The sequence below is a fragment of the Columba livia genome, chromosome 1 (genome assembly GCF_036013475.1).
Source record: "Columba livia isolate bColLiv1 breed racing homer chromosome 1, bColLiv1.pat.W.v2, whole genome shotgun sequence".
NCBI lineage: Eukaryota > Metazoa > Chordata > Aves > Columbiformes > Columbidae > Columba > Columba livia.
Window position 1 is genome coordinate 34,363,125 of NC_088602.1, and position 22,665 is coordinate 34,385,789.

Sequence of the window (22,665 nt, forward strand, 5' to 3'; positions counted from 1 at the left end):
AGAGGGAAGAGAAGGGCTCATGGGAAGGATTTTGTGTTAAGAGGCACCTTGCATGGTTGGTGAAGGTGTGAAGTACCACATGGTCCCTGATGAAATGTATCACTGAAAACACCAAGCAAGGACACATATTTTTTGGGCAAGTTTCTGGAAACTCTGCAGTTTCCCTCTGCAATCAATGGGCTGCAGTTACTGAGTAGCAAGCTCAGAAAAAAATAACACCGAACTGCTTCTCTTAATTTTGTTTAATGAGGACTCAGGAATGCCAAGGACACTTGCTGTGGCAAGGCATTTCTTACGAGATTATTTAAAGCTGCAGAAGTGCTGCAAGCAAGAGACCCTAACCCTACAGTCAGCACTAACACAGGCTGCAGACCATTGACACCACCGGCTTCAGGTCAGGCCATCGGGGGAGTGCCAAACTTCCACCCTTTCCCTCTAAATTAGGGTTGCCACACACTAGAGGAATCTGTCTTGTGCTTTAGCATAGTATTAGAGCATGCCAAAGAGCTTTGAGACAGCCGATGTGAAGCTGCTAATGTGTAGTAACTACTGTTGTCTCAGCAGCATGTCGTACCAGCTGTCAACAACATAAATTGTCTGGGATGCTCTTTGGAGACTGAGAGCTGAGCTGTTCTGTTTGGCCTCTAAGGAAAACATGCATTTTGTTTCATGTCATCAACTCTACACATAAACAAACATAAAGCTACTGCTCATATATCAGTTTTCCAAGAGCATAAAGCTATCAAACTACACACAGAACCAGTCTATGAAGACAGAGTGACAAGATCAGAGCTAAACACTGTGCAAGGGCCCACTGAAATCACAGCTTGGAAGTGAGAACTGTTTGTGGGCATAAAATCTTAGAGCAACCCTGCTGCCAAGACCCATTGGAGAGCAGCGACAAGCCCCATCCACTGTTATGAATGGCCCAGTGGAGTCAAGCCATTTCTCCAGAGAAATGGAGAAAAAGCATGGGATAACATGATCACCCACTTAAGTTCAACCTAGATATTAAGCTAACGGTCTCCTGAGATGTTTTAAATAGTGTCCAGAAACTGCTATCTGTGTTGCATGAGAAAGCTGACCCCTCTCACAGTTTGTAAGACTTTCTGGAGCACTGATGGAGCCATCAGCCCAGCCATATACTGACACAGTTAAACCCCAGCCCTCCTGCAAATTTTGCCACGGATTTCAGTGGCATCCATTCAGTCCTCAGCCATTAACTAACATAGAAATTATTTGCAGCCAAGATGGCCACTGTCAGCCTAGAATACTTAAAAAAAAAAGCCTCCAGACATCCTGGTACACCAGCCATATCAACCAGTCATACACAGATTTATTTCGACACAAACACTTTTCTTTAGGCAATTGATCAAGAAGCCTGGGTGAAAAGCCTGCTCATCTGTAGTCTTTTACTGTATTTGCTGTAGCAAAGGAACAACATTAGGGGGTGATTCAACCTCCCTCTTCTCCTTTTAATGGCCATTGAAGGAGTTATCAAGTTTTAGTAACCTTTTCATAAAGCTTTTACGTTCCCTCCACCTGCTGTATGGACAACATCGAGACGACAGTTGATAGCTTGTGGTTGCAGAGATACAGTGATTTCAAATTGGGTCCATCTTTTTGAAACAAACTCACTTCCATGCCTCTTTAGGCATCCCCAAGCCTCCCAGAGAAGTCAGTGAGCTCTGATTCTTTGTGAGGGCAGGGGCACAGGCCTCTAGTCTAGAGTTTTAAAAGCTGAACTGATTAATAATTTGGTTTCCAAAAGACAGATGTGAAAGAGCAAAAGCAAGCAAAGCATTAGCATTCCTTTGCATTCACTGGCCTGTTTTAATTCCACAAGCCAATCAACAGCACTTAACTGATAGCTTTGAATCTGTAAGAAAAGGACCTTGAAAAGATCTGGTTTACAACTCTAAGCTGATGAGATACAGCAGCCAGGATCATCTTACATTATTGTGAAGTTATTTAGATAGCTAGGGCTGTTAGCCAGGCTGCAATGAGGTCGGTAATGTAGAAAGTAACGTAGAAAACAGGAGTTTTCCCCATTGAGAATATGGAGTTCATGCTGTAAGCATGCAGAGTTGGTTTTAGTTCAAGAGCTGCTACCATCATATTGGCTTTATGGTACTTGCTTTGCTTCCAAACATCAGAGTGTTGGAAGTTTCTTTCCAATAGTCTAGCAGATGCCAGTCTAGCGTATCTAGGCACTTTCAGATAAATGAAATCTCATTTATGATGGGCTCCAGTGTGGTAAAAGTACCTCTCAGATCAGATGGTCAACAGGGTCCATCTAAGCTGAATGCCATCTGAGATGACCTCTACCCGAGCTCCTCTACAGAGACCCACGCTGGGTGGAACTTTCCCACTGATGAATTCTTTTCACTTCATGCAGGGTGTGAAGCAGCTGGACAATGATCTAAAAGCAACAAGTAATGATATGAACCACAAAAACCTGTGTTTGTAGTCATGAATGTTTCCCAGCAGGCAGAAGCGCTCTGCATGCGTTTTCTCTTGGCAAGCATCCCTTACCGAAACCAAGGCTGAAATGAATGTGTGAAGCTCTGAGCACGGTATTTCCTCCCCTCTCTGACCTATTGCACTAGGCAACCCTGCTGAAAATCAGTTCCATGCCCAGCATGTCCTGCAGAGCAAACATCAGTAATGAAGGAGGGGGAAGGCACTGGGACAACAGGCTGCAGAAGCTGGCAGGGGTTGAGCCCTTCCCTATAACCAAGTTCCATCACTGCCAACGCAATTGTTTTCCTTCCTCCCCAAAACTCACCTGGCTGCCAGTGCATCAATAGTGGCTACAGACAAACGTGAAAAAAAAATAATCCCTCCTTTGGTTCTTCTCCCTCTTTTATTAAGGGCTCAGAAAAATGAGCACCTTACTAAGCTTAATGAGTTACCCCATATCAGCTGAGCCTGGGTGACGGCGCCGAGAACACACACAGTCAATAGCAAACCCAAGATAAGACACATCAGCTCAGGCCTCAGTGATGGAGGTTTAAGCTAATCCATTTAACCTTGAATTTGCAGTAGGTAAAGTGCATACGTGCAAATAATTGTTGCACCTCGCCTTACGCATGTTAAGCTGTGGCCATACATCTGCTTAGTCTAAGCTGCTCGTTTCCATTTCTGGATGTGCAGTGTTGGCAGGACAGGGCTGAGACTCTCTTCTGAATTCAAATTCAGCATCATGGCATGAGAGGGAGGTCAGAACAAGGATTAAAATCTCAGGCTGGTCCATAAGAACAGTGCAGCTGCCAGCAATGCTCATTGGGGATAGAACATCGCAGGAACTTTCCTCAACAGCGCATTTTTCAGGGCCATATGTAATCAGATGACAAAAGCATAAACCAGTGAAATGAAATCTACATTAGTGCCTTCCTTCTGACACAGCAAGATGTTCAAAATTGAGCATAACAAACTGGAGGGAATTCAGGTCAACAGCTCTGCAGAAGATGCTCCCAGATTTTACAGACAATGATATTCAGAACTGTTGTATAAGCAAGCAGAAGACTCCACCTGTTCATGCACAAATAAGATTAAAAAGCCCAAACAGATGGTGACTTAATCCCCAACTCCATCCTCAACTAACGTTACTCAAAATGAGGAACACGCCTTGTTTTAAGCTATTGCTTATGCGGAAAAATCTTCAAACTTGGGTGTCTGTAAGGACAAAGTATTGCCATTGCAAAGTACTGTATCAATTTGGTGATTTCACAGAATCACAGAATGTTAGAGATTGGAAGGGACCTCAAAAGATCATCCAGTCCAATCCCCCTGCTGGAGCCAGAACACCCAGATGAGGTTACACAGAAGGCATCCAGGTGGGTTTTGAATGTCTGCAGAGAAGGAGACTCCACAACCTCCCTGGGCAGCCTGTTCCAGTGCTCTGGCACCCTCACTGAGAAGAAGTTTCTTCTCATATTTAAGTGGAACCTCCTGTGTTCCAGTTTGTACCCATTGCCCCTTGTCTTATCATTGGTTGTCACCGAGAAGAGCCTGGCTCCATCCTCATGACACCCTTTACGTATTTATAAACATTAATGAGATCACCCCTCAGCCTCCTCTTCTCCAAGCTAAAGAGACCCAGGTCTCTAAGCCTTTCCTCATAAGGGAGATGCTCCACTCCATCATCTTTGTTGCCCTGCACTGGACTCTCTCCAGCAGTTCCCTGTCCTTCTGGAACTGAGGGGCCCAGAACTGGACACAATATTCCAGATGTGGTCTCACCAGGGCAGAGTAGAGGGGAAGGAGAACCTCCCTGGACCTACTAACCACCCCCCTTCTAATACACCCCAGGATGCCATTGGCCTTCCTGGCTACAAGGGCACAGTGCTGGCTCATGGTCATCCTGCTGTCCACCAGGACCCCCAGATCCCTTTCCCCTACACTGCTCTCTAACAGGTCCTTCCCCAACTTATACTGGAACCTCGGGTTGTTCCTGCCCAGATGCAAGACTCTACACTTGCCCGTGTTATATTTCATTACATTTTTCCCCACCCAACTCTCCAGCCTGTCCAGGTCCCTCTGGATGGTAGCACAGCCTTCTGGTGTGTCAGACACTCCTCCCAGCTTGGTGCCATCAGCAAACTTGCTGACAGTGCACTCCATTCCTTCATTCAAGTCATTGATGAATAGTACTGGTCCCAGTACTGACCCTTCAGGCACTCCACTAGATACAGGTCTTCTTTCACTCTATACAGGGAGACACAACTTCAAACACTGATTATAGGCTCAGAGCATTCAACAGGATCAAGAGACAACTGAATGTGCAGAGGAAAGGTGGAAAACTCACATCCAGTGCCTAAAAAAATCTGACTTTAGGAACGGAGGAGCAAACAGCTGTCCATCTCCCCCCACCTCACAAGTGCTTGAGGTAGCCTCCTCTGAAACTCATGGCTTCTTTGACACACGTTTAATCAAGGCATTCTGCCTTTGGGATGGTAACATCCGCCATTCACCACCGCTCCATCATTCACCCTACCAAAGAGCGTTAAAACATAGAAAACCAGCCAAAACTCCTGCTGCTATTCAAGCAACTTTAAAAAACATGCCTTGTGCTAACAATGTTTCCCACAAGAAATGCACAAGCTTGTCTGTTTCACAGAGGAAACCAAAAGGATTTCATCTTGTGTGTTCATCATGTAGTAGCATTGAATTTCCATAGTGCTCTGGCTTTGCCAAAACAAGCCAACCTCAGTGCTTAAACTGGGTTTTCTGCTGTGCAGGAGCTTCTGAGAAGGTCCCAGAGCATGGAGAAGCACATCACTGTCTCAAATTTGAACCATCCCACCTCGCTGCACATATTTTATAGTTAACCTACAGCAACATGAAACTTCACCCTCCTAAATCAGTTCATTTCTATTCTAAGGGACAATTTACCAATTGAATCTGCAGCAGGAAACACAGAAGGGAGTTCTTCCTCCTCAGAAAAATACTCCACCATCCTACATTGCTCTTCTGCCTGAAAGAAGGAAGAATCCCACACTATCAACCCAAGGTTGTTTCAGACTGATTAAAATGCACCCAGTTCAGAATTACATTTTCTTACCAATGAATAAAATGGGAAAAAAAAAATATGATGTTTAACAGGACCCATATGTTTTGGTTAATTTTTAGGAAATATAAAGCAGGGAGATGGATTTGCATCATCCTCATGATGTTCCCGTTAGTAAATAGAGAGCAGACTTCCACGATGCCTGCAGCAGCTGGGGCAGAGCTCACCTCATGACATCTGCAGCGCCTGACGCATATGGAAAGAATCAGGATCCTTGTAAAAATACGTATTCCCCTTCCACTCTTTCAGCATAAACACCGATGGCCAGGAAGTCTTTTTGGAGTGGTGGATTGTTTCAGACCCAAGGGTCTGGTATCAGAAACATCCAGACACTGAAGTATTTTCTTGGTGCTACAGGATCTCCATACCTTTAAACCCATGGGCCTGAATGTCTGACCTCCCAATTAGCACTTCATGGAGAATGGAATGTAATTTTAAAGCTAGCTTTTACATAGGGTTTGAAGTAGCTGTTATTGCTCAAATCTGGACCAAGTCAGTGCTATTTCATGTGTATTAAAGCAAATCTGAAGTAACAGTTTGACCAATTTTATTATTTTCCTGATTGTATTAATTTTACATAGTACAAAACTCTTATTTAAGCAATTTGAAAAGAAAAATATGAAGTTCCACATGAAGCCAGCACAATACATTTTGCCTAACAGGAAATACACCCTTACCAGATATTTTAAAGTTTGACGTTTTCAATAAGAGCCTAATTTGTATTTATGTTTCAGAGTTCACATGTTCATATGAAGCCTTCAGACATCTGGATTCCAGTTCAGGGTTTATTTGCATACAAAAATATATTATAATGGAAAAAGCATTAAAAGTTCTCAACTATATAAAATTACAAATATATTTTCATAAAAGCAACTTTAAATTAAAATTCAAGCTATATTTTAAAGCAAAATACAGCTGTAACACTTAAGTTATATAACTCCATCTGCTGCAAAGTAACAAGACTGATGTTGCCAGTTAAATACTTGTAGGAGTTTCCAAAGGTTATGTTCAGAGGGTAAATATCTTGGGTAGCAAAGTTATCGGACAAGGGCAGCAGTTCTCAGTGACAGGTGTCACTTATCCTTCAGAAGACATTTGCAGGCAAGCACAACGCCAAAGATTCATTTCACATACCTGGAAACATAAAACAAGATCATTGAGTTCTATATTAAATAAGATTGCATGTTGTCGACATACCAGACACCCTATCTATGCCCAGCTTGCTATACTGCCCAATATGTCAAAACGACACCTTTTTTTAATTAACAAAAGAGCCAAAAGGTTAACATCTAATAATTTAAAGTGACTAGTGTTCTACAAGTGCATTAAGCTTGAAAAGACATCTGTACAAAGTTCTGTGTAACTTCAAGCATATAAATACAACTCCTTAAAAATGCAATGATCAATATCTAATGGAAGTTGGACTTTTTCCTCAGAATTTCCATATATGATAGTGTACCACTGGTAAGACAAGTGATGCTGAATAAATGAGACTCTGCTGAAATAACTAGAGGTTTGCTTAGTTAAGAGGAAAAAAATAAAACACACAATAAATAAACACTACAGCAGGTGGCCAATCCCTGGCCTCACCTTCCATGTGCCTTGCAAGAAGACAATGAAACCTATAGACTATGGGCAGCCCCTTAAGAGTGAGCTGCACAATGGTTGTGCAAGATGCAGCAATGTAAATATTTGGCAGTTTGGGGGTTTCGTCATCCTAAACAAATCTTCAAACTGAGAAGTTTTTCAGAAGAGCAACCAGTCAACAAGGTTTCAGTGGTAGAGACACAGTTAGCTCAACCACGTGTCCATGACAGAAGTCAGGAAACTAGAAATATATTTTAAGAAAGGGAAGTGAAACCGGGATTAAGATACAAGTCAGACGACAGGGAAGTAGGAAGCTCATAAGGGCAGCTGTCTTGAGTTCAGTCCAAGGCAGATGGCCAGGGCTTCAAGAGTTACAGGGAAGGGAAAATACCTATTGAACACAAGAAACTCTCAGTTCATGGTTTACCGGCAGGGTTTTGTTCATGCTGCTATTTAGGTCTAGTCCTACAATTTGTCACTTTGGGCTCTGCAGTCTGATCCCATACAAAAAATCCCTAGTCCATAAAAGTGCAGGAAGAAGCAGAAATAGGCAGAATATATGGTTGGGAACAGGACAGCTCTTTTTCAGTTTTGTTGTTTTATTTTAAAAATCACCATGAAAACCTACTACTGTAACTAGACAATGAAATTTCTAAATAATGATAGAAAAAGTGATCTAAATTCCACTCCTGGTAAAGACACGAACAAACAGGATTTTGACATTTAATTTAAGTCAACAGGTACAGTTATCTGCTCCTTCATTCTTTCATAAAGTCTAGAATATAAAAGTTTCCCTCCTCTATGGTTACTCCTCCCGTTACTTAGCTTTATAATGAAGAAACCACCCCCCACTTTTTGGCTGACTTTTGGGTATTTAAGAAAGTGATGTTTACTTGATCTATACCCCATCAAGGAGGGGTGAACTGCAGCTGCCTCGGAGGTGGGGACAGAGGTTCATCACAGTACAGCCTTTGTCACACTAGCCAAACTGCATGCCCTGAACATTCAGGCAAAGACCAGAATTTAGTCTATTTTAGCTTCTTATCCACATAACGATCCATAGAACTAGCAAACTAAAATAAATCCATGTTATATAGAACTATCCTGCTGCCTTTCCCTTTCCCCTCCCACCATACACTGGGTTTCATCACTCTTTGACAGTACCAAGTGAGATACAGTCCACTAATAAAAATCTACTTACTTGCTAGTGTCCTGTCAAGATCAGCAATGAAGTCTTCCAGTTCTTTTGTGTCTCCAAGCTTTGCTGCAGAATAAGAGACAGTCAATACTGCTTAGACAGAACCTATTTCTCTGGCCTAAACAAACATTGAAACCACACAGTCCCCCAAGTAATTTTCAGTGGTATCAAACACGCTGTGGATTATTTTCAGGAAAGTTCAATAAGGGTTGCTGCAATGTCCAAATGCATTTTTAGAAAACAGGGGAGACTGAATTAAAATTCTAGGTTTTACAGCTTTCCATTTGACAGCAGTAAAGAAATCCTCTGTTTAGTTTATTTAAAAAGCAAAGGTTGGAGAGGTGAAAAAAGCTATACGTCAACTAATAGATGTCCTTGCTATTGTGCAAGGCCTCTTCATTGCATGTATTCAGATATTGCATTCACGGCCCAATTCAAACCCTACCCAATTAGCTCCCAGTCCTACCCAAATCTAATCATGTCATCCAAATCTTAAATCATGTTGGTATCACTGGCTTACAAGGATGTCAGATCCTTTGATTTTGGTCCATATATTAAAATTTTAATCTAAACACACCTAAATTTCTACTCCTGACAACACCACGGGTTCCATTCAATCTAGTTCTACTAAAAGTGGCTTCCTTATCGCATTTCTGTGATCTATTCCAGGCCAATTCCAACTCTATTTCTGTCCTTTCATCTTCTCATGAGGAAGAGCATCTTGACCTTCAGTGCAATTCCTTTCCAAGTATTTAACACCAGTTTAACTGAACTCTTTTTTGCTACTTCTTAGTAACTATTACTCATTATTTATCCCTAGTATCATCCTAATTAAAAAGAAAGCATTTAACTTTTTTTTTTTGACAGCTGGTCACTGTGGAAAAGATGTGAAAGCATGAAAAGCTCTTAAACACGCATCTGAGAAGACTAGTTCATAGAACAGTTTGGGTTGGAAGGGACCTTCATAGGTCATCTAGTCCAACCTCTGCAATGAGCAGGGACATCTTCAACTAGATCATGTTGCTCAGAGTCCCGTCCAGCCTGGCCTGGAATGCTTCCAGGGATATTGTAATGAAAGCACCATATAGTACATATGTATAACTGTTCATTTACTGATACGTCTACTCCAGAGTTAATCTAAATTAGTCTGAATGAAACAACGCCCTGAGGAGTTAGATCAGCTGCAAGACAGAAGCCACTTTGAAACAGCAAAGCTACAAAGGAGAAAGGAATTGCTAATATGTGGGTTGTACCATCAGTGCAAGGTCTATAGGGATCTGAGTAACTGCATTAACTCGAACGGCAGCATATAGCCTCAAGTAAGCCACCTACTGCATCCCCGCATCCAGGCCACATATTTCTGTATACAGATGCAACGCTTAAGTTACTTAGTTGCTTCAGTAAGAAGTAATAAGTTAATTCTGAAGTGAAGTATTCTGTAAGGAGAATCACAATTCATGATAAACCAAAGGACTCTACTATAGTTTGGTGTTTCAAAATCAAAAGAATTGCTGGGTCACCTGTGAAGAAGCGTGGATGCAGTGTGCTACTGCTGTTTGCGATCAATACAATAATACTTGCATCCGTAGTGTGCTCAACAGTAATCCTTAGTTTTGTTGTCATTTTAAAAACAAGTCAATGCATGCATGTGAATCCTGGCTCACAGAAAGAACCCCGTATAATCAAGATTTAGGAAGAAATGCCAGCAGTTAAAATTAAGCTTACCTTTACACGGAGTTACTGATGGAGATGGCAAGCTTGGAGCAGATACACTTGGAGAGTTCAGCTTTTCATCACTGAAGCTGAAACTATTTCTGTAGAGTGAATCCGCACCTGTAAAAAAATGTTACGTTTTGAAGCAAAATCAACACCTTCTGCAATTTTGCAAAAAGAATTAGAAAGAGATAAATGGGACATTTCCTACACAGGCTTCAGCATCTGCAGAACTCAAATTTATAGACTCAAATTTAAAGCCAGGGGGACAAATATACCATCTATTGTGTGGAGGCTGTTGTTCCCATACCTACTATTAAAGCAAGCAGCCCTAGGACAAATCCCCCAGTAAGGAAAGTGTCAGCTTTCCCTGCAGTCAGCATCATTTGGAAAATATTACAGGAGTGGCAATTATTCCTCATCCACTAAGTTAGGCCTGGTATGACCTGACTGATCTACAATATTCTTGGAAATTTTGGTTACCTGGATTTTTCAAAAGCTATTAAAAAAGCTTAATAAAGAGCTCCAGGACAAGGACAGTCCCTCAGGACAGAAAATATATTCAAGCCTTGTCCTCACCCCTGAAGCAAACACACCCGTTTCTCTATAATCTGATCCTTTAGGTCTTGTGTTCCAGATAACTTGTGTAGCATCTTCTAATTTGCTTTTATTCTGTAATTCTCTGGAGTTCACAAAGCAGTAAGTCTGTACACAAGATGTTCTGCAATCTTACTTCACGTCACCTTTTAAAGAAAGCTTTGTATTCCATAGCAAATGTTCCAATACCACTCTGATGTTCTTGGATTTTAGACAAGACATTCAACTTCAAAAGCATCGAAAGTTATATTTATCTTGCCTCTTTTCATAAAGAGTTCCAGGACGCACAGGGTGCACCAAGTACTAGTCGTGGCTCCACTGGAAGGAGGAATTGTCATTGTGTCAGAGACACCAAAACTGCTGGTTCCTGCAGTTGTGAACCAGTGACCTGAAAACTGTAGTTCTACAAAAAGAAACCATGGTTACATGAATACGGCAATGCTCTCCATTTATTTGGCACATTTGACTACTACTGCTTGCCACTGAGACCAGCAATTTCACCTGCCTGCCACATACGTAGCATTTGTCTTTGGAGCCCCAGCCTAGGAGCTGGTTGCACTGCAGCATTAAGCCCACCCAAGTCTGAGTTGTCACATTTCCTTGGACACCTGTCCCATTCACTGTGCCAGGAGATGACTGTCTTGGGTGGTCTCGCTGAATTAGCAAAAGGGACAGGACCACGGCTCACCTTGCCAAGATTTGCACATCTACACCTTCACAGAGTCAAGAAATAGTTGGGTTGGGACCTACAAAGGTCATCTAGTCCAGCCCCCCTGCAATAAGCAGAAACATCTTCAACTAGATCAGGTTGCTCAGAGCCCCATTCAGCCTGGCCTGGAAAGTCTCCAGGGATGGGGCATCTGCCACCTCTCTGGGCAACCTGGGCCAGTGTTTCACCACCCCCAGTGTAAAAGATTTCTTCCTCATGTCTAACCTGATTCTCCCTGTTCTAGTTGAAAACCATTACCTCTGTCCCCATCTTTCTTACAGGCCACTTTTAAGTACTGAAAGGATGCAATAAGGTCCCCCTGGAGCCTCCTGCTCTCCAGGAACACCATCACGCAACATCACTGACCACCCACCACGGCATTTACAGATATCAAACACAGAGACCATCCCCCAGTTGAATACCCCTCCATCGTAAGTTCCCCACTCTTTGGGAAGAAGACCAAGTGTTCACATCCCATATCTCCTCCAGCCTGCAGTCCTTATCAGAATAAACCCACCTTCCACAGGAGTAGACAGGTACAGTGACAAATCAGACCAGACAGGACAACTGCATCTACTAAGCCTATCAGATGTTTCCCCAGCCACAGGTTCATTGCCTGTTTCCAAATGCGAGCACTGATGTGAGTGATATGTTACCTGAGACAATGGCTTTCCCAGATCAGCCACCACTAGTATTTCTCATTTAGAAAGAGAGGTAATGCTGCTTCATGCTGGCTTTTTGCTGTAATTTCTTAATCTTCACTCTTAAGTGCCTGTTCCCCTCTCTAAACCTGAGCAGATCAAAACCAATCTATTTGAAACTTCATATTTAAGAAAGATTTGATGAATACAATGCAGAATTGAGATAATTTTAGATAGAAAAATGAAAAATAAGCTATTTTAAGAGTAGCTACTAAAGCAAAAAGAACTAAGGGAAGAGAAATCTGACACTGCTCTGCAACGATGTGTCACCAGGGTTATACTATAAAATATGAACCCTGTACATTAATGGTCTGCAAATTACAGTTAAAGGTATGACAAATTGCCTCCTGAAATCAGCTTACAGACCAACTTTCAACTAAAAACCACATTTCTTTTCAACCAAGATGCAAACCCTAGTGACCAAGAAACTTCGAATGGAAAATTCTAGCTGTTCAGAACAAAACCCTTTGTGTCTCAAAAAAGCCAAGTGACTCGTAACACCTCACACAAACAGTCCTGTAGCCAAGAGTACAACTCACTGGAACACTGACAGAACAGATCAAAGATAAAACACTGTCCAGATAATGTATTTGAGAAGAGCAGAACAAGACCTTTTAAATCATTTCATATTTTAAGGGGTTTAGGGCTAGTTGAATTAATAAAAAATAATCCAGAGAACAGTTGCAAAACTGAATGTACTTTTTACGTGGTGTCTATGCTACCAGTATCCAGACACCAAACTCAGTGATGCTGGAAACTTATACCACGAACCAGTCCTTCTCAGACACCAAATCCAAAGCTCCAGTTGCTCTCACACATAGCTGGAATAAAATGTTCTTTTTGCGAACGCTTGTGAGGGCAACTCAAATTACAAAAGCTTTAACAAGCCATTTAAAATTGGGCACAAACTAGTCACAGAATTCTTTTTATTTATACCCATGTACATATCTGAGCCAGCAGTCACCTTTGATTCTTTTTGTGGTTTTCTCTCCATACTCTGTCTATAAGCAGCTGGATGTACTGACTGCTCACCTTGCAATGCACTGAAACCAGAAAATGTTATTTCATACTGGCTTCCACAAACCTTGTGCTGGAAAATATTTACAACTGGGCAAAGAGAAAATGAGGCAGAACTGTTGCTTTAAATATCTGAATGTTTTTCTTCTAGGTTCAAAAGGCAAAATGCTTTCACAAAATAGTGCTATCTTCTGAGGGGTTGTAATATTAATAGTTTAGTAAAATATCAACATTTAACTTTCTTAAAAAGTAAAAACACACTTTAGCTACTGGCTGTGGTGTATACATTTGCCACAAAGCAGCAGAAATCCTGGTCACAGAAGGAGGAACACATTGACTCTGCTATCAAGGTCATTATAACCACTGAAAAAAAACCCAAACAACCTGTCAAAATATACTTACAATAACCATCACATGAAAGTATCTGCTCTGGCAAAGTGTGGCTGTAGGGTAGAAAGCTCTGGGAAAAGGACACTTCAGTCCTCGCTCTCTACCAGCTGCCACAGCCAAGATTTTCTCATTCACTTCCCATAATGGCCCTTGGAAGATTTCCGCTGCCACACAAACACAACGTCCCCTGCAACCCAAATACCAGAGCCTGACACCAAGAACCCCCATCCTTGCTGTCCCTCCCATTCCAGCCCCTTCTCTCCCACTGCGATGCAAGTTCATCTGTCATTCATTGCTTATTTTTCAGTTTGTATTTTGATTCCACTGACCATACACACATATAAGCGATGTCCCTTTGTTGAAAAACAAGCAAACAACACAACACTCAAACTGCCTCTTTAGAAAAAGGCCTTAAGAGCTGAGAGTGAAGCTACTGAGTTGATTTACTTGAGTAAAACTAAGCTGTGAAATTAGAGGGTTGGAATAAACACGGGTATATTTTACTTTGGCAAAGTAATCTGTAGTTAGTATTGACCTTTGCTTGTTCCAGTATATAGGTAAACCACAAAGAGAAAACATAGCAATACCATGTAAATACAGAATGTCTCCATGAAATGAGCAATTGAAAGGTTCTGGGTAGTAATTAAGTGAAGGAGAAAAACCTCTCAAACTTTTCATTTTAAAACAGAAAACGGAAAAGTTCAGCTGTCTGACTTCTTTAATATTACGCTCCTTCTAGTATCAGAGTTCAGGATACATTTTTAAAGAGCACTGGAGTCAGTTGAATTTTTACTGCAGTTTTCAGTGGGGAAAGTTTTAAGGGGAAAAAAAAAACAATAAATCACACCCCTGAAGTTTTCAGAGAAGAACTTTAAAGTTCCACTTAGGTCTCTTTCTGCAAGCCATGAATTTACTGTAAAACAATAGTTGAGCATTTAACACACTGTACAACTCATTCCTAGTCAGAACAAAGCGTGCTAGCTAAAAAAAATAAGAGAAAGAAGCAGGAATTGTTAATGCCACCAGCAGAAGTGAGAAATACTCAGGACGAAAAGTGTTTGACAACACATATGTTGCAGCCCTCAAGGATAGTGTTTATTTTGATCATAATCACAGTTACACTTGGCTGCATTGTTTATTTTGGTGGGATTTTCGCTTAGCTAACAAACACCTGTTCCAAGACTGACACAAAAATCGCACCTTTTCATTATCGACACTTGTAGGCTTCATGATTTAAAAATATTTCAAATCACATAGTTACAAGGAAGTGATCTATGAAGCCTGAAATTCAGACATACAAGTGGCACCTTCTCATTATACAATATAATGAGAAGCTTAATAATATAAAGCTTACCTTTCTGCTCCTCCACCATGCTTACTACCTGTGTGGCAGCATTTCTGACTCCAATCTTGCCCTTTATTAATGCTTCGTTTTTAAGTGTAAGAGAGAAACAGGTATGCTGGGGAGGTACAAACAGGAAATCTTACCAAAAAGTGTATTTCTCATTAAATTGAAACACCTGGAGAGAAGCCTTTGCACCAGAAACTTCTGGGTTTTCTTCCCCTTGAATCTATCAGTAATTTAATAAGATGTTATTTCTCCAGGAGAGTCTTGCTTCATTTTATTTCATTATAAATATTGTTTTGCCTTCTTGTTAGAGACAGACCATTAGCAGTTCGCAGAAACAATCTACTTCCTTAAAATGTTCTCCCCACGTAAGGCTGGGATTTGCTGCTAAGACCAAAGGCTCACCTACTCCACATTCTGTCTCTCACAACAGATGCCTATAGAACAGTTAAAGAGTGGTACAGCCACACACTGATAGTTCCAGGACAAGCTCTACCAAGTTCTGGCAATGGCCAGATCAATTTCTCTTCCAAGAGAGCAGTGGTCCTCAACGGCCCCATCTCTCCCACAGTGATTTTATCTATTTTTTTTTCAGTATGTAAAATTTTAACATCCACGATACCTTAATGCAATACATTTTACAGTTTACACCACAAGAAGAAATAGCTCCTCATATTTCTTCAAAACATGCTGGTTTAATTTGATTTCCTCATACTGGGTGAGGTAGCAGTCACTTTCCTAAGGTTACTTAAGATCTTCTGGAAGGCTGGCTTGTCCCCACCCAAGACATCTCTCCTCTCTAGCCTGGCAGTCCCAGCCTATTTAATCATTTGGAAACTATTTTATGTCTTCAATTATTTCTGTTGCCTTTTTCTGTACCTTCTCTACAGTCACATCTTGCAAGATTGCAAACGTGAACAGGATGAGTGCTACAGTATTAACAGTGGATGACACTTCATCTCTAGATAGCGTAGGCATTAGCACAAGCACATGGAGACAGCCACAGCACGTAAGCACAAACGCTTGCACTACACCAGTCTCTGGGTGCTAACAGATATTGTTCAATCCCTTAGTAACTCTGCACCTGCTTGATTTTGAAATGATAAAATTAAGAGCTCTAGATGCATTTACATATTCCTAAAAATAACTACAGCGATATACTGCAGGCTGTATGAGTGCAAGAACTGAACTGATGCATTTATTCTGCAATGCTTTTAACGGAGAGACTGGAAGCTGAACCTTCCCTTCAGAACCTCCAAGTAAGTCCAGCTTTCTATTCATTACCCTAAGCCTAAACCTGGCAGACTGTCCTGACATTGCCGTATACTGTACTAGCACAGTGCACTGACAGGACATACACAGGCAAGCCTGCACTTCTCTTTGCAATCTTATTTCCAACACATAGGAAGCAAATTGCATCTGTAAGAGCCTGTCAGTATCGCTGCATCCACACTAGTGGCTTTTGCCAGCACAGTACTAGCACAAATCCTTTTTTATCACAACCAACATATACAGCTAAAAATTATAAGGTATCCCTCAATTTATAAGTTTCAGCATGATTAATAAGCTAAAGTACGAAGCTGATATACTTCGATCTGGCTAAATATATCAAGTTGAAACACAATTGGTACTCAGAGTCCAGCAACTCAAGAATGTCTGTTGGACTAACTCACCAGTTGAATCATCATTTCCAGCAGTGACCCCATCAGCTGCTGTGGGTAATGTAATACTTGTGGGCCAAGAACTAACATCATAATCAACATCTGCACACGTGAGCCTCTCTGTTACTGTAAGGTCTAGAGTCCATCGTGTTTTGTACAATACTTAACCATGGCCAAGACGGACCTTGTCCAAAGATTGTTTAGTCAAATAACAGGACAAGACGTGAGAAAACCAAGTACTTATCATGGCCACTTTCCACACTAGTGTCTTCCAAATTTTTTTTTTTTAAACTCTGAAATATGTAATATAAGAATTTCAGTTAGTACTTTCAGAGCTAGGTCCCTTGAGGAGATTTTAAAGTTCAAAGCAATATCTGTGGAATTAACTATATTGATAAAAATCTTCTGTAAATACTTCTGCTAAGTTACATGCACTCATTTTCATGGCAGAAGCTCCAAGAAAGGAGAGGCTTTCCTCACCCTACTGCAGAACAGTTCCAAGTAGAACCACTAGATACTGATTCCTGGCTTCCCGTAAAATTGAATCTAAGACTGATGCAGGAGCCCCAAAACAAACAGATGCAACAGCTTAAAATGTGACCTCCCTACCCTAGACTCAAAAGGTATCACCACTGCAGGAGTGGCCAAAATATACACAGACCTAACCCTGAGCCACAACACATCAGTTAGGAGAATTAGATTAACCAACGAACAAGAAGAGAGAGAGCACTAAGACAGTCTGAACTGTTCTGTACATAAATGACAAAGAGTACTTGGAACAGTCTTGGCACTGGATAACAAGACTTTGCAAAGACAGAGTCTTCATGAACAAGAGGATCATTCAAAATACCTGCAGATAATATTGTTGGAATTCCTTTTCCATTGCTACAGATTCATGTTGTCAGAACTTGCTCTTTCAGCATTGTTTCTCCTTGATCCTGCAGTGATGTTTAACCTCAGCATTACCATGGGAAAAGCAAGATCATGAATTCAGCACTACATTTGCACTAATTGATAGAGACCAAAGGAAATGTGAACCCAGGGGGAGAAAACTTGAGCCTGAACAGAAAGAGCCTGGGTAAGTATTCTATTCCTGAAATAGATGTAGGGAGTGCAGCTGTATTACATCAGACACTGGAGCCTGTTTCATAAAAGGAGCTCTTTATAAATCTGCAACTCCTCTCTAATCCTACTACAACTTCAAAACAAGATGTCCAAACTGAATGATACCTTTAGGAATAAAAGTTTTACTGGGCCTGTTCTGAGAAATTAGGAGAGACAGCTAATTTTCTGTTTCTCCTCCCTTAGACATATCCTCACATACTTGACATCACCAGATGCCAACATGTCACTTTTAGTGCACCTCCTAGTCCAGTACACACCAGTTTCCAGAAGACAGTGACTTCTGATTTCTCCAGAGCCACTTTTCAGATGATGCATCACCAAGAGAGGAACCCCAGCACAGGATGGGATTTGGAGCTTCCCAACTTGCTCATAAAAGATCCTTGAGGACTTTGTATAGAGCCAAACCCTGTCTAGCCTGCTATCCCATTTCTGTCTTCAGCCTAAATCAGATTTTTATATTCCAGATCTTCCTGAAGATCTGGTCTGCCAATTTGCACAACCATGCTGCTCCTCACCAGGCCTCCTGCCCTGTTGGAGAACACAATCTTCCTCAAAAAGCCCTTCCTAAAACAGCTATTTTAAGCCTTGTTCAATATTTTAGTTTTCTGAACTACAGCAGACATGCTAAGCAACTACAGATGTCTTCATCCACACAAGAAGAGCAAGTTCTTGATACTGGGTTTGGGGTTGGTTGGTTTGTTTTTGTTTGTGTTTTGTTTTGGTTTTGGTTTGTTTTTGTTGGGTGTTTTTTGTGTGGTTTGTTGGTTTTTGGTTTTGGTTGGTTGGTTGTTTTTTCGTGTTTTCTCACCAGTAGATTATTTCACTAGATAATCTTCACTCTATCAATTCAAGTGTCTCATCTGTGGTAAGAGCATGTGAGAGGTTAATATATTATAATACTGAAGGACTGCATAAGAAATAGTAACACTAGGGCTCTATTGCTGTAGTTAATAATAGACTGAGATTTACAACACAGCTCACATATTTCATCAGCTTGACCCAGCAAAGGCAGACCTCACCTTACACACCCTCAGCCATCCAAAAGTCTAGTGTCCAGCCTAAATCAGCCAGACTTCTCTAAGCCCCTCTCAAAGGGAAAGAGATACTTGGAAGGAGTAGCTCATCCTCTCCATTGTGAAACAAGTGCAGTATCTGGATCCACATATATCCACTACAGGAAAAAAGAAAAAAGGCATTTCCAATCACAGTACCCAAGTTCAGGGCAGGTAAAACATAACCTCTCAATGAAATGAAATAAATCCTACCCATGATGATGAAACAAAGGGCTCTGATAATATGGAGATGCTACGCTCTCAGAGCCTAAGCACTAGGAAGATCATATTAAAGTTTTAGCGCTAGGTCAACAGAACTGCATGGTAAATTGCTGAACTGATGCACAACAGAAATTAAAGGAACAATTCTGTGTTAAGTAGCTGAAAAAACAGATAGCTTCTTAGAACTGCCTGTACAGTTTAGGAACTAAAAAAACCTGAGTATAGCTTGTTTTTAGCAGAACTTACTTCTGGCAAAGTAGCCCTTGACCCTACTGCTCCTGAGAAGAACAGCAGTTTCCAGCCTCACCATCTGGAAGAGCAAAGATGTCTTCTCTCCCTGACTAGCAAAATAATAAGAGGGCTAAAACTTTTTTCCAAGTTAACTAGAAAAAAAACTTTGTTCCAATTGTATGTTTTCTTGCTCAGAGCAGGTCATGAGTCAGTACCTGCTCCCCAGCCTTCTTGTGCAATGCTCTGCATGCACCATTTGTACTGGTCCGGTATATTTGGGCGCAAGCTTAAAATTATCACCTCTGAAACACTGACAACACTAAACCACAAACCTGGATGAGTTTCAGTCTCTTCTGGAAGGCGCACTTCAGTTCAATGTTTTTCAACTGATACTTCAGCTACTGAGATACAACTGACAGTCCCTGTTAACCTAAGAGACTTTTTTAAAACAAAATTATTTCCAAGGTGCCGGGATGCCTTGGTGTCTCAGCACCTGGTTTTTGTCAGAGTCCCCCCAACTCAACATTTTTCTGCAGTGAATCTTTTTTTGCCCTTATCAGCTCTGGAGGCAACCTTGTCATGGCTTTACTCCAGAGCCTCCTCTGCTGCTAGACACAGAATCACACACACAGAATCACAGAATGTCAGGGATTGGAAGGTACCTCAAAAGCTCATCCAGTCCAATCCCCCTGCTGGAGCAGGAACACCCAGATGAGGTTACACAGGAAGGTGTCCAGGTGGGTTTTGAATGTCTCCAGAGAAGGAGACTCCACAACCCCCTGGGCAGCCTGTTCCAGTGTTCTCACACGTTCACCGTGAAGAAGTTTATTCTCACATTTAAGTGGAACCTCTTGTGTTCCAGTTTGTACCCACTGCCCCTTGTCCTATCATTGGTTGTCACCGAGAAGAGCCTGGCTCCATCCTCGTGACACTCACCCTTTACATATTTATGAACATTAATGAGGTCACCCCTCAGTCTCCTCCAAACTAAAGAGACCCAGAACAAAACCAGCAGTGCCGGACTGCGCATCCTTGCAGCTTCTAACCCAAAAAGTAAATCAGACAAATAAAAATTAAAAAAAAAAAAAAAAAGGTGCTAGTTTGGGGATCCCTGCTTCTCTCAAGGAAGGGGACGCGATGTTTTAACACCCGCTTTGGATTCCCTCCCGCCGCACAGGGCCGGGACACGGCCGGGACAGACGGCCGCACCGATGGTCGAACACTCACTCTCGGAGTCGCTGAGGCCGCTGCCGTCGCTGACGCTGCCGCTGCTCCGCCGCTTCATGCGCTCCAGGTGCTCGCCGTAGAAGAAGCGGCGCCGGCCGGCGGGGCAGGAGAACTCCGCCAGCACCGCGTCGAACTCCCCCAGCGCCTCCGCCAGGTCCCCGCCGCCGTCCTCCCCCAGCGCTTGACCCGCCGGCCGCTGCGCCTGAGGCGGTTTCATGGCGCCCCGCCGCCGCTGCCCCTCAGCCCGCCGCCAACATGGGCAGCGCGGCCCCGCCGCCGCCGGTTCTTATAGCCCGGCCGGGTCGGGGCTGAGGCACAGGGGGCGGGAGGAGGAGGTGGCACCGCGGCCCGGCCCTGCCCGCCGCGGGGGGCCGGGCGGGCGGTGCAGGTGCGCTGAGCCGTGCCGGGGGGCGCCGGGGTGCTCGGCGTTCCGGAGAACGCGGGTGCCTCCGACAGATCAGCGCTGCTACGGGAGCGAAGCTTCGCCGGTCGTCCTCCGACCGCCACCCCCGGCAGCGTGATCGTGTCTTCTCCTGGCTGATCTCGGTCCGCTAATCCCGGTTATTTATGGTCGAGGAGGCGGTGGAGAGTAAAACAAGCATCAGAGCCAGCTTCAAGTGGAGGACTCTGACAAAAACACAGGGCTGGCCATCCTTGCCCAGCCCCACGAAGGGGCAGCAGCTGCCGTGTGACAGTGGGACAACTCTTGCGGTGACCCTGGGCCTTTGCATGTGGCAGCCAGGAGCCCCTTCCCCATCACCCACCGCCCCACACTGTGCAGATGTCTGCCTGTGGTCATCGCTCAGCTCCCTCCCTCCAAGAGCTGTGATCTCAACCTCTGGTTACAGAAGACAAGAGCAGGTGACAGGGGGTGACATAGGGAACTGCTCAAGCAGACAGAGCCGCAGCCCCAGCCTGAGTTGTCTGGGGCATTCTCCAGTGGAGAGGTCTGCTTGTTCTTAGGAGAAAGATAACAGCACTTGTCCTGAAGTCAGGTTAATCTGGTGTTTATACATGCCACAGCTGCCAAATATTGCTCTTGCACTGCCTCTTGTTGATTTGAAATAAAAGCTGTCTGAGCAGCTAAAATACCGGTTCTGTTAAATACCCATTGGGGAAGACTCTGTCACATTTAGTTATGGCCAGTAATACTGAAAACAGACATCAGGTGCTACTCCATGCATATGCGTCAGGAGCTATGATTGTGTTGTGTGTTTACGTGAATATCTAGAACTAAAATAGAAGAGTCGAGGACAGGGAGAGGGAAGAACAAAACCTCTCTGAAACTTCTTGATGTTTTCAGACATGCTGTCATTGCTCCTGCAAGATGTAGAATGAGAAAAACAATATTCTAGACAATAAACCATCCGTGTCTAACATATTTGATCACCTCTCCTTACCGGCTGATACAGAGGCATTTATTTATTTTTGTAGTGGATCAAAAGATGTTCTCATGGGGAAGTTCAATCGTTATTTATTCTGTGGCTTCCTCCTTTCTTGTGGTCTTCCTCTGTTTTTCCCTCTGCTAATAGAAGTGGCTACAAACAATCCTTTTTGAAGACAGCAGTGACATAGATGGAACACGAGTTTAAAAAGTAGGCGACAAGAAGATACGAGGGTGTGACGTCAAGAGCACGGGCAGGATGAACGACAATAGACACAAGGCAGAAAGGAAAGCTGTTGAGTACATGGCTGGGTAGAACTCCCAGCCCGAAAAGATGAGGACCTGGCCCCGCATCTGCCATCAACTCTCTTTTGCCCAAGCACCTACACGTATGATTGACCTGACTGCCCGCACACATCCCCATCACGCACTGGTTATTTAGTCCCGCGCTTGTTTGTACAGCAACAGGTGACTTAGAGGTGAGAGGTGCTTTAGATCAGGCTTAAATCTGTCTGGTTTGTGAGGAACACAGGCAAAATAACTAAAGCCTAAAAGTCCTCCTGTGCTCTCTCTATTATTCCTCCTGAAGATGGCCAAGTAATCTCACAGCTGTCTGGGAGAGGGTCACATCACAAAGAACAGACACGTATCACATGGAGCTGTACAGTAAGGCTGGACTTGTTCAGGGCCCTTGCTGCCAAAAAACAGGGAATGTCCTGTCCTGCTTCTTCCTTCTCATACTCCTGACACATATCTCCTGCATAACCATTGGAACAGGTGTGTCTCATCTTCTACTGAGCCAATTCAATGCAATAGAACACTAAAAAGCTAATCCAGCAACAAAGTGAGTGGTTTTCTGTTGGAGTGAGTTGAATGGACACAGCTCAGGTCCAGAGCTGATAAAAGGAGAGAGCAGATGGGGATGTGGGTA

At 42.8% G+C, this 22,665-nt stretch overlaps 1 protein-coding gene across 2 annotated transcripts; it reads right to left on the reverse strand.

The window, feature by feature from the left end:
* Positions 1-6,102: 6,102 nt before the first annotated feature.
* RGCC (regulator of cell cycle) lies at positions 6,103-21,076 on the reverse strand. Of its 2 annotated transcripts, none has more exons than XM_065054654.1 (4): positions 20,273-21,076; positions 10,083-10,190; positions 8,361-8,423; positions 6,103-6,706 (listed from the first exon to the last, which is right to left on the reverse strand). In XM_065054654.1, the coding sequence occupies exons 1-4, from the start codon at positions 20,565-20,567 to the stop codon at positions 6,699-6,701; spliced, it is 474 nt and encodes a 157-aa protein (XP_064910726.1). In that variant the 5' UTR covers positions 20,568-21,076; the 3' UTR covers positions 6,103-6,698. The 2 variants fall into 2 exon arrangements, with proteins under 2 accessions (XP_064910726.1, XP_064910734.1); XM_065054662.1 differs by having other exon boundaries at positions 20,351-20,851.
* Between the last annotated feature and the right edge of the window lie 1,589 nt (positions 21,077-22,665).